Consider the following 16,402-nt stretch of genomic DNA (forward strand, 5'->3'; position numbering starts at 1 on the left):
AGTGACTCACACACCTGTCTCAGGTAGTTTTTGGAATCCTCTGCCCAAAAGTAACACCCAAGTTCCACATAGTCGGCAAGTCACTACTTCCCCATCTATAGCTTTTTTTTAAATTTTTTTGAATGGGCTTTCTTAGGTGATAGCAGAGGAGCAGCCAAGGGGGCTCCGCGCCACTCCCACATAGCACCAGGCTAAGGAGAAGGGGGAGGAGGAAGACGAGGAAGGCTTCCTTAAAAATATTTTCTGATGGCTCATTTATGGGGAGGAAACTGCGGGAGGAACTACCCTGGGCTTCCTTAAAAATGCTCCTCCTTCTCCTCCTCCTCCTCCTCCCCCTCCTTCTACTCCTCCTTCTTCTCCTCCTTCCCCCTTCCCCAGCTGCACCACTTGAGCAGTGTTACATCGAAATACTGTGTTTCACGAACAGTGAGTGTGAAACTTTTCACTCAAGTGTCCCCAATCTTGGTTGCACAGAAGCACACTGTGTTGTCCTCTCGTGGGCACAGGCAACCTCTTCCTCAGGGCTGTATGCAATGGGGAACATTTTTCTGTGGGAGCCCAGAGACAAAACACAGACCATGGGGACCTGTTCCTCTGTGAATATCCCCCAGGCTCCTTTTCGGTACCCACATACGTGTGCATATGCACACTCAGCCTAAAATCCGCTCATTCTGCTTCAGCGTTCAAAGTTAGGTAGTCAGGCAGTGAATTAAAACCCAGATGAGCAGGCATCAAGGGGTGCATGTAAGCAGCAGCTTGGACATGTATGATAAGCTCATGGAAATTCATAGGACATGCAACAAAATCCTAAGACACCATACTGAAGTGCCATGGCTGGTGGGCCTGTCTGCAATTCATTTGTGTGTTGTCACTCTCAGAATATTAAATATTCCATTGTTCGAGTAACTTTTATTGTGACAATTGAGTAAATTAACAGAGGTCATGGCCTGCCTTGCTGGAGGAGTCTGTTCAGTTGTTTTCCATGCAGGGCTTTAGAATAGTGACAAATGTTAGATTATTAGTTGATAAGCTCGTCATTTGATTTGAAAGTAGATTGCTGTTCTTCTGCAAGCTAAATAACCTCTTGGGGTTATGCTAGATATTTTCTCTCAGCCACGGGGCTGCTAAGGAAAAGAACCAATCTTGCTGTGAAAACAATTGGCAAATTTTCACAGAGAAACTGCTTTGTCAGGAGAGTATCATTCTCGAAAGATTAATGGACTGAAGTCTCTATCTCCAGCATAGGTGTTAAAATATAAATGTGATGGACAATGCATTTTAGGTCCTTTTGAACGTCTCATATTTTACTAGGAAAACTTGAGGGTTTGTTGGGAGGCACACAACTATTTTAAAATCCCTGCCGTAGGGAAGAGCAGCCAATAACAGGGTATTCCCCCATTGAAGAACGTGACCAGATTCTTCTTATTTGAGATGTATGTGCAAAATGAAGTTGACATCAGCTTGGTACGTATTTGAAGAAGCAATAGAAACTGCAGCAGAGGAAAAATGAAGAAACTGCAATCTCATGCTGGAAGCAGCGGTGCTGCCCGCGTGGAGCCCAGCTATAGCATGTGCAAGTGTGTATTGTGCTGCTCAGGGTGGGTATCACACCAGCACAAGTGTCTTCAGCCCCTCTCTCCCACGCTTTTTGCATTTCTTTATCCCCTGAGCGGAAAGGTCTCCGTTTTGTGATGGGAGAGGCAGAAGCTGGGCTTCTCACCTGTAAGCCTGCAGAGGAAAGGAGGGGAGGGGGCTTACGTGGGAAAAGAAATAGAAAGGCCAGGCTATTTTGATACATATGGAAAAAATATTAGCTCTGCTTTGAATAGTTGAGACCATGCCACATACAAGATAGGAATTCATAAACAAGCGGCAGCTTTCCAGCACATTGTTGTGTGTTTGCATGTGACTGGCATACATATTCAAACTCCAGTTTGCCTGTGGCATCCTGCAGTGAAAATGAAAGTTATGTTGCTATTGAAAAGGCACTGCTTCAAAATTGGTGTATTGTGAGGACTGTTACGCTGTGGATAAGAAACAGCGACCTGCTTTCAGCATTTAGAGCCAATAATTTTTTCTTTTTTTCTTTCTTTCTCTTTCTTTCTTCTTTCTTTCTTTCTTTCTTTCTTCTTTCTTCTTTCTTTCTTTCTTTCTTTCTTTCTTTCTTTTTCTTCTTTTCTTTTTCTTTCTTTCTTTCCTTCTTTCTTTCCTTCTTTCTTTCTCTCTTTCTCTCTTTCTATCTTTCTCTTTCTCTCTTTCTCTTCTTTCTCTTTCTCTCTTCTTTCTTTCTTTCTCTTTCTCTCTTTCTCTCTTTCTCTCTCTCTCTCTTTCTCTTTCTCTTTCTCTCTTCTCTTTCTCTCTTTCTCTCTCTCTCTCTCTCTCTCTCTCTCTCTCTTTCTCTTTCTCTTTCTCTTCTCCTTCTCTTTCTCTTTCTCTTTCTCTTTCTCTTTCTCTTTCTCTTTCTCTTTCTCTTTCTTTCTCTTTCTCTTTCTCTCTTTCTACTCTTCTCTTTCTCTTTCTCTTTCTCTTTCCTCTTCTCTTCTCTTTCTCTTTCTCTTTCTCTTTCTCTTTCTCTTTCTCTTTCTCTTTCTCTTTCTCTTTCTTCCTTCTTTTTCTTTCTTTCTTTCTTTCTTTCTTTTGGCTCTTCATTATATCAGCATGTTTTCCACTGCAGTGTCCAAGGCATGTTGTTTCTTATTCATCATTCCAAAAGTATCAGAGAATATGTTTAATGCTGCCTGATTCTTCAAAATGCAGATTTTATCTCTCTTTAAAAACAAGGACTATTCTTTTAATTAAACGGGCAGAAATAGAATACAGCAGATGTAGGTTTTGTTGAGGATTTTTTAAACCTCTCATATCATAATCTTTGTGTGTCTGCCAGCACTTTGATGCCTTCAATGCCCTCATGGGTGTATGAAGTATGGGTGTATAAAACCTCCTCAGTAAAAGGATGGGTCATTGTCATCGGTGACTCACTGCTGAAGGGAGGCGGAGGGCCCGATATGCAGACCAGACCCACTACACAAGGAGGTCTGCTGCCTCCCAGGGTCCTGGGTTAAAGATGTAAGGAAGAAACTTCCTTCACTAATATGGCCCTTGGACTATTATCCTCTTTTGTTGTTTCAAGTAGGCAGCGATGAAATAGGAGGAACTCCTCTAAGGGCTAAGAAGAAGGACTTCAGAGCCTCGGGGAGACTGCTCAAGGGTTCGGGAGCACAAGTCATGTTTTCCTCTATCCCTCCAGTTACAGGAAATAAGGAGGGACTGGACATGATGAGCCAGCGGGTTAATAATCGGGTCCGAGCCTGGTGTCACCGGCAGGGTTTTAGTTTTTTGACCTTGGGTCGATTTACATGAGACCAGGCCTGCTGACAACAGACAGGAATAGCTTTTTCCTCCAGCAGAAAGGGGTTTTAGGATGGGAGTTGGCAGGGTTCATTGACAGAGCTTTAAACTAGGTATGAAGGGGGGTGGGGGTGGAACCGGGAACACTATAAAGGAGCCTGAATGTAACATGCCAGTTCTTGTGGGTGAGGAATGTGCTAGCAAGACCTCCCAGTCTTGTGTCTTGGTGAAGGGTGAGGATGACATATTTTGCAGGAAGGACACAAGGGTTGGTGAGAGGTTGGTAACTATGGAAACACTTGAGTATGGTCAAGAGGGTATTAGGGCTTCTCCCTCCCAAAAGGTGGCCCAGCTGAGGTGCATTTACACTAGTGCACGCAGTATGGGTAACAAACAAGAGGAGCTGGAGGCCACCAGTAGGGAACTACGATGTAGTTGCTATCATGGAAAACTGGTGGGATGATTCCCATGACTGGAGTGTGGTTGTTGATGGCTACAAACTGTTCAGAAGGGATAGGCAAGGAAGGAGGGGAGAAGGAGTTGCCCTCTACGTCAGGAAGTGGATAGATTGTGAAGAGCTGGGCCTGAGAAACAGTCATGACCAGGTTGAGAGCTTGTCGGTGAAAATCAAGGATTGGTCTGGTAAAGGACATCTAGTGGTTGGGGTCTGCTACAGGCCACCTGATCAGGGGGAGTCTGTTGACGAGGTCTTCTTGCTTCAGCTGCAAGAACTGTCATGCTCACAAGCTCTTGTCCTGATGGGGGATTTCAACCACCCAGATATCTGCTGGGGTAGTGGCACAGCGGATTCCAGGCAATCCAGGAGATTCCTGGAGTCTGTTGAGGATAACTTTCTGGTCCAGGTAATAGACAGACCGACCCAAGGTGAAGCCTTACTAGACCTGGTGCTCACCAATGTGAAAGAGAGCATTGGAGAGGTTAAGATTGGAGGCTGCCTGGGCTGTAGCAAGCATGCCCTGGTGGAGTTTGTGATCTTGGGTCTGACAAAAAGCAGAGTCAGGACCCTGAACTTCAGGAGAGCAAAATTCCGCTCAAGGAATTACTGGCTGGGATCCCCTGGGAAACTGTCCTTAAGGGCATAGGAGTGGAAGAGAGCTGGCAGCTCTTTAAGGACACCCTTCTGAGAGCGCAGAGCTCTCCATCCCCCAGCAGAATAAATCGAGCAAAGGAGGTGTGCGACTGGCATGGCTGAGCAAGGACCTGCAGCCTAAACTGAGGGAAAAGAGGGAAATGTATGAGAAGTGGAAGCAGGGTTGTGTAGCCTGGGAGGAATACAGGGGTGTCGTCCGGATGTGTAGAGATGGGATCAGGAAAGCCAAGGCACAGATGGAACTGAACTTGGCAAAGGACATGAAGAATAACAAGAAGAGGTTCTACAGATACATAGGCAGGAGGAGACAGGCCAAGGAGAGTGTTCCCCCTCTGATAAACGAGATGGGAGAACTGGCTTCCTCAGACATGGAAAAAGCTGAGGTACTCAATCAGTGCTTTGCCTCAGTCTTCAATGGTGGTCAAGTTTCCTATGTCTGTCAGGACCCTGAACCTCGAGGAGAGGGTGAGAGGAGCAGATTCCAACCCACTGTGACAGTGGAACAAGTCCAGGATTGGATGTGCATAAGTCCATGGGGCCAGATGGTATACAACCCAGGGTGCGGAAGGAGATGGCTGATGTGGTTGCCGAGCCACTCTCCGTCATATTTGAAAAATCATGGCTGTCGGGTGAAGTCCCCAGTGACTGGAAAAAGGGAAACATTACTCCCATTTTTAAGAAAGGGAGAAAGGAAGACCCGGGGAACTACAGGCCGGTGAGCCTCACCTCTGTGCCTGGGAAGATCATGGAGCAGATCCTCCTGGAAGACATGTTAAGGCATGCATGAGATAAAGAGGTGAGTGATCCGAGACAGCCAGCACAGCTTCACCAAAGGCAGATCTTGCCTAACCAATCTGGTGGCCTTCTATGATGGAGCGATGGCATCGGTGGACAAAGGAAGGGCAATGGATATCATCTGCCTGGACTTGAGCAAAGCCTTTGATATGGTCCCTCACCACATTCTTTTCTAAATTGGAGAGGTATGGATTTGAAGGATGGACTGTTAGGTGGATGAAGAATTGGTTGGCTGGTCGCAGCCAAAGGGTTGTGGTCAACGGTTCTGTGTCTGGGTGGAGGCCGGTCACAAGTGGTGTCCCTCAGGGGTCGGTCTTGGGACTAGTGCTCTTCAACATCTTTATCAATGACATAGATGATGGAATCGAGTGCACCCTCAGCAAGTTTGCAGATGACACCAAGCTGAGCGGTGCAGTCGATATAATAGAGGGAAGGGATGCCATCCAGAGGGACCTGGACAGCCTGGAGAAGTGGGCCCATGAGAACCTGATGAGTTTCAACAAGGCCAAGTGCAAGGTGTTGCACTTGGGCTGGGGCAATCCCAGGTATTTATATAGACTGGGAGAAGAAGAACTTGAGAGCAGTCCTGCAGAAAAGGACTTGCACAAGAAGCTGGACATGAGCCAGCAGTGTGCACTTGCAGCCCAGAAGGCCAGCTATGTCCTGGGCTGCATCAAAAAAGGGGTGGCCAGCAGGGAGAGGGAGGTGATTGTCCCCCTCTACTCTGCTCTTGTGAGACCCCACCTGGAGTACTGCGTGCAGGCCTGGGGTCCCCAGCACAAGAAGGATGTGGAGCTCTTAGAATGGGTCCAGAATAGGGCCACTAAGATGATCAGAGGGCTGGAGCACCTCTCCTGTGAAGAAAGGTTGAGGGAACTGGACTTGTTTAGCTTGGAGAAGAGAAGGCTCCAGGGAGACCTCATTGCGACTTTCCAGTACTTGAAGGGAGCATATAAACAGGAGGGGAAATGCCTGTTTATATGTGTTGATAGTGATAGGACAATAGTGTTAGGACAAGAGGGAATGATTTTAAATTAAGACAGGGGAGATTTAGGTTAGAAATTTGGAGAAAGCTTTTCACTCAGAGGGTGGTGAGGCACTGGAACAGGTTGTCCAGAGAGGTTGTGGATGCCCCATCCCTGAAGGCATTCAAGGCCAGGCTGGATGCGGCTCTGGGCAGCCTGCTCTAGTGGTTGGCAACCCTGCCCAGAGCAGGGGGGTAGAAACTAGATGATCTTTAAGGTCATTTTCAACCCGGGCCATTCTATGATTCTATGATAAGTAAAAGTGATCATTACAAAGAAAAAGGGCATTCTCTCTCTTCTCTTACTAGCATAATCTGATTAAGGGGGACATTTTTGAAGTTTTGGTAGGTACGTTTTCAGAAAATTATTAACTGAGACACAGAAGAGATTCCATATCTCTGTTTCCCCAGACAGTTTCTGTAACTTCTTTTTGGAAGCTAATCTGGAACACCTGATCTGTTTTGTATGCTTTCAAATTCTGTTTCTAAAATTTGCAGTTATTTAAATAAAATTTGCATAGCATTGATCCCTGTGGAAGTAGCTGGCATGGGTGGATTGGTCCTTTCAAACCCAGGGACAGAATTCTTGTATTTTTTGTATTTTCTTTCAAAAGGTCCAAAACCAAAATCAAAACATAAGCTTTCCACTAGGAGGTGAACGGTCAACGTTGAGCGTTTAATGTTTATCTCAAATTAGACTTTGAAGCAAGCAGTAGCCCTTACTTCAATTTTTTTTTGTTCCACACATACATATAGGCATTTTTGTCAGTTTATTGGCAAAACACTAACACATCATGTGCAAAGAGTCACAAAACTAACTCATAGTTAATGTACGTAGGGAGAACGGCAGAAAATAGATGGTTGTTTGAGTAGTGATTTTTTTTGTTTGTTTGCAGAATTTCTGCTTTTGTACTTCTCAGGATGTTTTCCTCCTTTGGAACAAGATAAAAAGCAATTACTGGCTATTAAATTCTGTCAGGAAAGTAATAACTTACTCCTACTTATTTACTTGCCTGTACCACTGAGCTGCCACATACTGTGTATCTTTTGGGATCTTGGAGTTTTGTTTGCTTTGATGTTTTCTGTTGCCTGAGAAAAAAAGGTAAAGCTGTATTAATGCCATTAGGAGATTACATATTAAAAGTTTTATTTAAGTGAAAATATGCAATCAGTGCAGTAAGACCAAATATTTGTCTTAAGTTGTTCATTCATTTAGTAACCTATATGTTTGCTTTTTGGGGGACAAACATTAAAATATATTTTAATTATACGTGGGCTCCTCGGGGACAGAGAATGGTCTTAGCTGCACGAAAAAGAAGTCACGGGGCTACTGGTGTCAGCAGTAAAACTCTGGTTGTCTGCAACAGAGCTAGGATTTCACTCCTGGACTAACTCCACTGGCCTCTAAGTAATGGATTTACATCCCTGTAACAGAGTACAGTGTTTTCATGCAGTCTGTAAGCTTTTAGCGATGTTCACATGACATAAATCAAAACAAAGACATAACCACAAAGCTGAAATCTTAACCTGAAAGCTTTGTACTGTGCTGTAAGGCACTGTGCAAGGATGTTTTCAGTAGAGTTGAGAAGAGGCAGTGTTCAGTTGTCCTGCGTGCAGTAGTTTTGCATCTGGAACAACGTACTACCAGGACACTGAGATAGTGCAAGGAGGAGCACCAGTGGAACAGATAAATGCAAGTTTTACAGAATTTTGTCATAAGCAACTTTCTGCACACACATTAAATGCACTTGAGCTGTTTGGCTTTCACTAAAGTACTTTTAAACTAACAGACAGATATATTTTTGTGCTGAGAGTAAAGATTCTCCTTCTTCTTTAAAAGATCTATGACACACAGTAGCATAGTATATGGAAAGCATTGCCATTGGTTCCTTGAGATGACTGTTAGGTTAATGGAGAAAAAAAAACATGAAACAAAAACAAACAAAGCTTAAAACAATTTATATGAAGTCACAGTTACTAGAATAATGTTGATGTATTGAAAAAAAAGTTTCTTTATATAAAAATGAAGCAGCTATCTGTAGTAAAATGCATGCTTTCAATTTCATACAAACACAAAACCTACAGTCCCTGGAGCAAACATATTTGACCAGTAAGGCTTACAGCTTCAAAGTATATAGCAGGTTTAAAGGTAAGAAGATAGGTATTTCCTTAAACATCTGTTTTGTACTACACAGCTTCTGCTTATACCCAGAACAGTTTTCAGTCTTCGTTCTTAAAAGAACTAACCACACTTGTTTATACACACACACATACATATATGCAATATTTTAATCAAGTTGACAACAAGACTCTTAATGGCTTTGCTAGTACAGCAGCAGACCTAGAAATGTGGGAACCTTCCTGGAAGGTTACACAGTAGATGCAATTTCACTAAAGCCAACTCAGGACCACACAGTGAATAAAGTTAAACATGGGCAGAAGTCTTTGCAGGATTAAGTACCAGATGACAGCAGTACCGGACACCAGACGGCAGCTTCACAGTGGCTGTACAAATCTCAAATACAGTTCTGAGAGGAGATACCGTACCTAGATGGTAACAAGTGTGTTGGTGTTACAAACGAGAGGAACCGCTCTGGAGCAACCTGAAAGCAGAGCTGTGAAGAAGGAGAGTTTAAGGGGAGGCAAGAAAGGGCTCGGGCGGCGTTTGGGGCAAGGCCAGGAGGAGCTCAGCCAGAGGACTCCGCTCCACAAACCCTGGCCCGGCCACCCCCTCTCCCCCCCCCTGCGGCAGCCGCCCTCAGACACCGCCGGGCGGGCGGTAGGGCCCCGGCTCTTCCTCGTCCCGGTGACGATGGCGCCTCTCCCTCTCTCTCCTTCTCTCCCCCGGCAGAAGCTGACGGTGCGGAGCCGCCCCGCGGCCCTGCTGGTGGGCAGTGGCGCCAGCGGCAGCGCCAAGCCCGGCGGTGGCGACGGTGGAGGTGGCGGCGTCCCGGCGCTACTCAAGGCACCCGGCGGCAGCGGTGGGAGCCCCGGCGGCAGCCCCGCGCAGAACCTGGCCATCTCTGTCGTGCCAGCCAAGGCGCCCATCGCGATGGTGACAGCGCACCTCAACGGCGGACTGGGCGGCGTGGAACCCCCCCAGAGCGCCCCCATCAACCTGCAGACCCCGGCCCGGCTGGCGGCCGCTCGCCGCCCGCCCGAGCTCGGCTCCCGGACACAGGTAAGGGCGGGCGGGGCCGGGGCCGGGAGCAGGCGGGGGGGGGGGCGCCGCCGCCGCGGGCTGTGGGCGGGAGGGCCCCGGCGGCGGGGAGGGGCCTCCGGGAGACGGGCCTGCGGGAGGCGGGCATGGGGTGGCATACGGGGCCATGGGGGAGCCCCAGGGTGACGGGGGGAGCCCCGAGGGGCAGGGGGTGGCCCCAGTGGGGAAGGGGGTGCTGCAGCCCGAGAGGCTTGGGAGGGGGGGAGCGAAGCTGGTGAAGTCGGAGAGTGATTCTGAGGTTGAAAGGTGCGGGTGTCCAACTCAGAGCAAAATTTCTTGCCTCCTTTCCGCACTAGAGGCGGTAGTGGTGTACGTGGTGTGTGCACCGGCTCAGGGTGTGAGTCTGGTGATGGGGAAGGAAGAACACAGGGATTAGAGCAAACTCTGACTGAACATGTCTGTAAGTGGGCCTCATGTTACAGGCTTAAGGCTTTGGGGTGCCCAGTTAGTCCCCTGTCCGAAACACTGGAGTAAGGGAATGGCTATCCCATTTTTCATCCACTGGCCGCAGCAAAAGCACACCCAGCCACCTGGGGAACCAAGTGGTCCTGTCCCTGTCGAAGCATCACTGTGCTTAATGATGTCCTTGCTTACACTGAGGTAGCTGCATGGGGAGTTCAACTTGGGATCTCTCCTCTGTATTCACGCTGGATAGTTTCCTTCATTGAAGGTGTTTGTGCTTTATTGAAAGGATACTTGAAGCTGTTCCAGTGGATACTTCCTAGAATTCTGGAAAATAACTATATAAATGATAATCACATGAATGATAAAAGTTTCAGTATTTCAACAGTCTATCATTTTGTGAAAGACTGTCTCTTACTATCACTGTTACCTGCTATAGGAATGAAAGAATCTAAGCTGTGGAAGAAGAAGCTTGAAACACTGTTTAGCCTAGTTAGCCTGAATTATGAAATAGCAGGTGCTGGGGAACAGCTGGGGAACAGTAAAGACTAGGACAGTTGGCTGCAAACTTGCAATTTGGGTACATTGTTAGAGGAAAGACTTTCTGACCTGGTAAGCCATCCTGCTGCTGAATTACCCTTGGTGCTTCCCATTTACCTTTTCAAAAGGGCAAACAGGTCCCACTTCCACCGTCCACTTCCCCAGACGTGCTGTGTTTAGCAGTGTATTGTACCCCACAGCAATAAAGCCCCAGTGCAGCTGCAGTATTGCCCCAGTATTAGGACTCTTTTTGCAAAGAACAGTTTCATTTCAAGTAGAAGCTTGCTGTTATGAAAATAGCGTGGGAATATTGTCCAGCACATAGGGTTTGCCTTTATTTTGCTGGAAGAAGAAGTCCAGTGTTTTTCTTTAGAAAAGTCTTCACATTCACAAGTTTTCAATGACTGTAATTTTGTGATTTAGTATCTCTCATTATGTTAGTAAATTATGGAATAAAAAGCTGAGCAGTGGCACGTTTCTGAAGCAGAGGACTATAGCAGTTTCATCTTTTTTGAGAATAGTCAGCAAGCATGGGTAAAAACAATTAGAAATATTGAATTGTAAATGTATAAAAATGCAAACTGACCTCTGGCCCTAAGCTGTCAGGAAGTTTAGTGCTGGATTGCATGTTAATTATCACTCTTCTACCCAAATTAAATTTATTTTGCAAGGTTTCTTCTTCTGGTCAAATGAAAAAAAAATGTGTTCTTGCTTCATGTTCAGTATTCTTGATTGTTCCCAGAGTGGTGATTACAGATCAATAGCAGTAACACCTTAGCTACTAGCACTGCAGTGTCAGAGGGAACTTGTTTCGTTGTTGACATTTATTAATAAGCATTTCTTTCTTTTTTCCCCCCTTTTTTTTGGTGGTATTGTTATGGCTCAGAAAAGTATTATTTTTTTTCTGCTAAAATGTATGAAGTTTTCGAGATGGAGGATAATGACAGCCTTCTGCAAACTGGGTTAAGGTGGCAAACTTGTGGTAGTAAATGAGATTACTGGTGTAGTGTAGCCTATTCCTCTTCATCTGCAAAGTGAGGGAAAGGGAAAGGGCATGAAATGTAATGTTATGAGTTTCTGAACAGTAGTTTCTGCTCAAAAGCATTTAAGGGGATCAGGATGTGCATACGGTCATCTCAAGTGGTATCTAGCAGGAAGAATGAAATGCTAAATGAAATTCAGTGGAAAAAAATAGAGCATCAAACACTATAATCTAAATACAGAACTTTTAAATATAGATAGGATTAAATATAAGTTTGTTACAGAATTTTTACTTGGGCAGCTGTGTGTCAGCACTTTCATTTTAGGCTGTTGTTTACCAAGCAGATTTTTAAAGTGATTTTGAAACATCGTTGGCTATAATGGAAGCCATATCTGCATTGAAAAAAGTATCTAAACAACTATGTGCATAATGGATACTGGAGGATTGTTTAGATATTATCACATCTTTTATTAGAAACAGGAAACATTGTGGTATTAACCATGATTTAAATCTGTAAGCATCACAAATCGTGAGCTCAAGAAACTAGTGCTAGGTCTATGCTTTTCCTTGGCAGCCTTTCGGTGTCAATACAGTGTATGAAGATACGACTGATGGAGCTACGCTGATGAAAATCTACGTGCAGGGATGTCATGAGTACAGCCCTTTCTCCAGCTCTGAGAAACAAAGCTTAGAGTTTCATTTGGCTGATCTGGAGCAAGTTATGTTGACAAAAGCTGAGTTTTGCTGGCATAAGCTGAATTTTGCTGGCATACGCTGTATACACGCTAGAAATTGCTTTGCCTTTAGAGTATAGCTATCGCTTTTATAGGGAATGCCCTAGAACTGCTGGATAGTTGTAAGATAGCAGCATGCCTGTACCTACAAAGTACTCTTACTATAACAAATTTTAATATAACCTCTCAAATTTTTTTTTATTATAATCGTATTTATGTGGTATTTGCTGTTTCCTATCAGCAAATCAGATCAGCAGGATCTGAGGTTGCTTTGCTGAAGGACAAAGTCCCATCTGCTGTGCTGGAACAATGCACTGGGTAAAGAAAACGCCCCTCTGCTACCTCCTCATTCTCTTCTAAATAGCAAAACTGAGGGCCGGCAGGCATCCCAAAACCCAGTTCTGGGAAAAGCAGAAAACCTTTTGGCTTTTCAAAGGATGGTTGGATCAGTCAGCTGTTGGGAGAACCAGCAAAGAGAGGGGATACAGCTGTCAGCCCCCCTTGGATGCTTTTCGGGAGCTGTAGTGAAAGAAAAAAGCACCGGGAGGGCATATCTGCACTGGACTGTGAAGCACAAAGGTGTGGATACACAGAGCTGCTCCGCAAAAGCATGCCACAGAGTGGCTCTGCAGAGGCAGTCGAAGCATCATGCTGGGTGCTGCTCAAAGTACCCTTTGCCTCTCTGGCAGCTGCACCGCTCTAGTTCCAGACAGGTTGTTTGCAGCCAGCTTAGCTATCTCTGGGCAGCACAGCGTTGCTGGGTTTAGGCTTACCCATAACCCGGAAGCAAGAGCGCTGCTGGACCTGGCTCTGGCTTTGTCATCGTAGACAGTGGTCTCTGTATTTACCTGTCGTCTGCTGTGTGGGCACTGCTCACCTATGGCAACTCCTGAAGGCTTCCAAAATGCGAAGCCGGTATCAGGTGCGGGAACATTTGGATACTGGTAATAAAAGAGCTGGCCTTTATCCATCATCCTGGTGTGGTGCTCTGTCCCCTGTTACTCTGTGAGGCTCCAAGAAAAGATCTTTGCATGGCACTGACTCCCTGTCCATTAGGACTCCAAAATCGACCACACAAAATCTACCTTCTGCTCCTCTCCATTCTTTCCGTCTGACGCGTGTATTCCCTGAATCAGCTGGAGAAAAGTTTGGCAAGCCTCCCCATGCACATGTGGTGTTGCATCTTGGGGCTTTATACAGGGAGGTTATTTCAAAGAAAAATACAGTATGAGGATTTATAGAGCTATATATTCTTGACAAGATAGTAAACTGTTCTCCACAAATGCTTCATTAACTCCACTGCTCAAAGAAATATTTGTATCCTTGTTTAGATCGAGCAAGCTACATGGGTATCCATTTTTTTTCCACGAAAAAGTGGCTTTTATACACGTAGGAGGATGCTCATATATACTTCTTAGGTGTCTGTTTATTCAATTTACTAGAAAAACTGCATTCCAGAAGTGTAAGAACATACCTTTGCCTGTGATGGCCATTTTTCAGAATAATGTATTTGTAGAATGATTTGTTACCTTTCTCTTCTCCATCCCACTTAATGTGCTCCACTCTGCTTTCTGTAAAAGTGCTTCCTCCATAATTGGAAATCCAACTGTGTGTATGACTAAGTCTTTTTGCCTGTTATTTATTATTTGTATTGCAGTAGTACTTAGGGGTTTTATTTATAGATACATTTATCTGTATTGGTTATGTGGCTATATACAGCTTTCTTCTATGATCCATGTTACCACAATTTCTGTGTACAAGCCAATAGTTAATTTATCCTCCCATTATGGAGTTAGTATGACTAAAGTGCTATTATTCCACATTTCACCATTGGAAAACTGAGAAATAAAGGATCCATTTATGCTTCTTCAGAGGAAAATCCCAAGTACTGCCTTTGGCAGAATCAATGTGTTGGCATCCACACTACTGGACTTTCCAGTCATTTCAAGAATGCCTTTAGACATGTTCATGTTACACACAACATCCTTGGGAACAAAATCTATCCCGTGTGTCCTTGGAGCATGCCACAACCCCTTTCAGTTCTTGCCTTGGGTCTATAACCATCTGCTTCATACTGACTTCTTGACCTGCTGCTTAGTCTTCAGCATGAGCTAACATGACTAACAGTGCATGAGCGAACTGCACAAAAAGCCTGTGGCGTTTTAAACAGGCAAGCCCAAGGGTGACGTTGTGGTGCTGCCCATGTCATCATGCCCTGTGGACACAGGTTCATAAAGCAGAGTTACTGTAGACAGAGGAATTCTGATGTCTGGTACAATTAGACAGAGCTAGAGGAACCTAAGGATTAAAATCTGTCTCTGGGATCCCACTCGAGCTGCTGTGAAGGACAGCAGCATGGACAGGAAATTTTGCATCATGGGCTTTGCCAAGGTTGTGGTAGGGACCTAGGTTCTCTGAAATATTCCCTGCCCTATATCCCGCTGGCAATTGTGCTTGCCATACCTGGGCCCAAGGGTCTTGCCTGTGGACACACAGACACCATGATCAAGGAGAGAGCTGAAGCAGTCTTAGGAGCCTGTTAACCACTCAGTTAGCCTTTCTGTTAGGTCTCCATGGTAGATACTGAAAGCACACCTGTTGGAGAGTATGTCTAAGGAGCACACGATGTGAGGAGGTAAGACAAATTTTATGGGGGAGTTGAAGCACAGAGAGATGAAGTTAGTTCTGGGGTCACACCATAGGAGAGAGTACAGGTTCATCCATCACAGTCCTGTGTTTAGTCCATTGGACGACACCTCTCAGGCTGTCAGACACACTGCGAATATGAGTAGGACAAAAACATTGGATTGCTTTAGTATGGGACCTCAAAGGGTTTAATATCACGTATTCAGTCTCTTAGATCATTCTTTGACAGCCTTAAGGCTTGTTATGTTCAGGATGTATTTGTAAATGTAGAAAAGGAAAGGTGTCTCAGCCAAATTAAATTAAAAAAAAAAAAAAAGATAAGGGGAGGGGGAACCCCAAGGATTCAAAGCCCCACACAACATCCAGTGATCCATTCAGTTCTTGAGGGTTTACTGACTTTTAACTCTACAATTAGAATGTTGTAAAGAGCATGGTAATTTAAGGAAATGGATTACAGGGAGTGTGTGACGCATTCTGCTTGCATTTGCACCATTTTAGCTGCAGATTTATTAAGCGAGGTATATGAATTTACTCCATATTTAAATAGGGGTAGCTTAAGAGCAGAATTTGGCCTTACTGCTTTGATATATTCTGCGTAAAAGCACTTTAAAATTTGTATTTCTTGCTAAACAGCATAAAATTGCATCCTTTCAGGTTAATTAAACCATTTTGCAATGCTGGTTGCTGTTGATGGAATATTTAAATGTCAGATTCAGAATAAGCACTTAAGCTTCCTGATTATAAATGGCTTCCTTTTAAATATCCCAGACATATGCATGTGGTCAATACATCTAAAGTACATGGACTTCTTCTTTTCTCAACCTGTGTTTTCATTTGGCCTACAATAGGGTCAAACACCCACCGGTATCAAAGGCTGAATAAAGGCTATCAACAGCTGAATAAAACCTGATTATGCCCAATGTGGTATTCCTTACACAGCCAAATATTTCTAGTGAAGGCAGTGGAGTATTCAGCAGGAAAGGATAAGCAAAAATGGACTTGCACTGACTGCCTGATGCTGTATTTTAAGAATGTAGGAGCAATCCTTCCCATCTTGTTTCTGTGGGGACAGACAAACAGCATGCTGTAGGTTGTACCAGGAAACAACACAAAGTCCCGGTTTTGGAGACTGTCCTGTGGTTCTGTCCTCTGCTACGTTCATGTCATTTAACGACCCTCTGCAGGTTCATGTGAACTGAGATGTAGATCTGGATATGCTGCTCTAGTGTTTATGGAATAGATTTCCCTCCTGCAAGTGTCTGGGAAGAGTGTCTACTGAAGAATGTGAGCAGAAGGAGGCAACTAAAGGGGCTTTCATTTTGATTCCTGATCCTGCAGAAGAATGACTGAGCTCTCAGCTTGTTTGTATATCCTCTAGGTCCTTATAGACAGTTCATTGCAATTAATTGACTGGTGTATAGAGAATCAACCAGAAGTGACCAGGTGAAAGGAGGGAAATGCACTTACTTGAATTTCACACCTTTCCTTGGGAGCTATTTTAACTTCCTAATACAGAAAGTCTTCATGTGTAGGAATATATAGGTAATCATCTTATGGAAGTTTCTGTGATATTTTTATACATTCTTATATATCATCCACA

The 16,402-nt window shown here is 44.7% G+C and overlaps 1 protein-coding gene and 1 long non-coding RNA gene across 7 annotated transcripts in view; one reads left to right on the forward strand and one right to left on the reverse strand.

Moving 5' to 3' along the window:
• Window positions 1-16,402, forward strand: part of PHF21B (PHD finger protein 21B) — a 170,453-nt gene that overhangs the window by 97,857 nt on the left and 56,194 nt on the right. For 3 of the 6 annotated variants that reach the window (XM_080577556.1, XM_080577557.1, XM_080577558.1), the window contains one exon: window positions 9,130-9,459. The exons of 2 other annotated variants lie outside the window; for them this stretch is intronic. In XM_080577556.1, the coding sequence (XP_080433682.1) occupies window positions 9,130-9,459 (330 nt within the window). Of the gene's footprint in view, window positions 1-7,373; window positions 9,460-16,402 lie in introns of those variants that run through there. One more of the 6 variants, XM_080577555.1, reaches the window with a different exon arrangement.
• On the reverse strand, window positions 7,033-7,936 carry LOC308188487. The gene is made up of 2 exons (XR_013945526.1): window positions 7,806-7,936; window positions 7,033-7,367 (listed from the first exon to the last, which is right to left on the reverse strand). It is a non-coding gene; the product is annotated as an uncharacterized lncRNA (long non-coding RNA).

Source organism: Anser brachyrhynchus (assembly GCF_964034855.1).
Source record: "Anser brachyrhynchus genome assembly, chromosome: 1".
Classification (NCBI taxonomy): Eukaryota; Metazoa; Chordata; class Aves; order Anseriformes; family Anatidae; genus Anser; species Anser brachyrhynchus.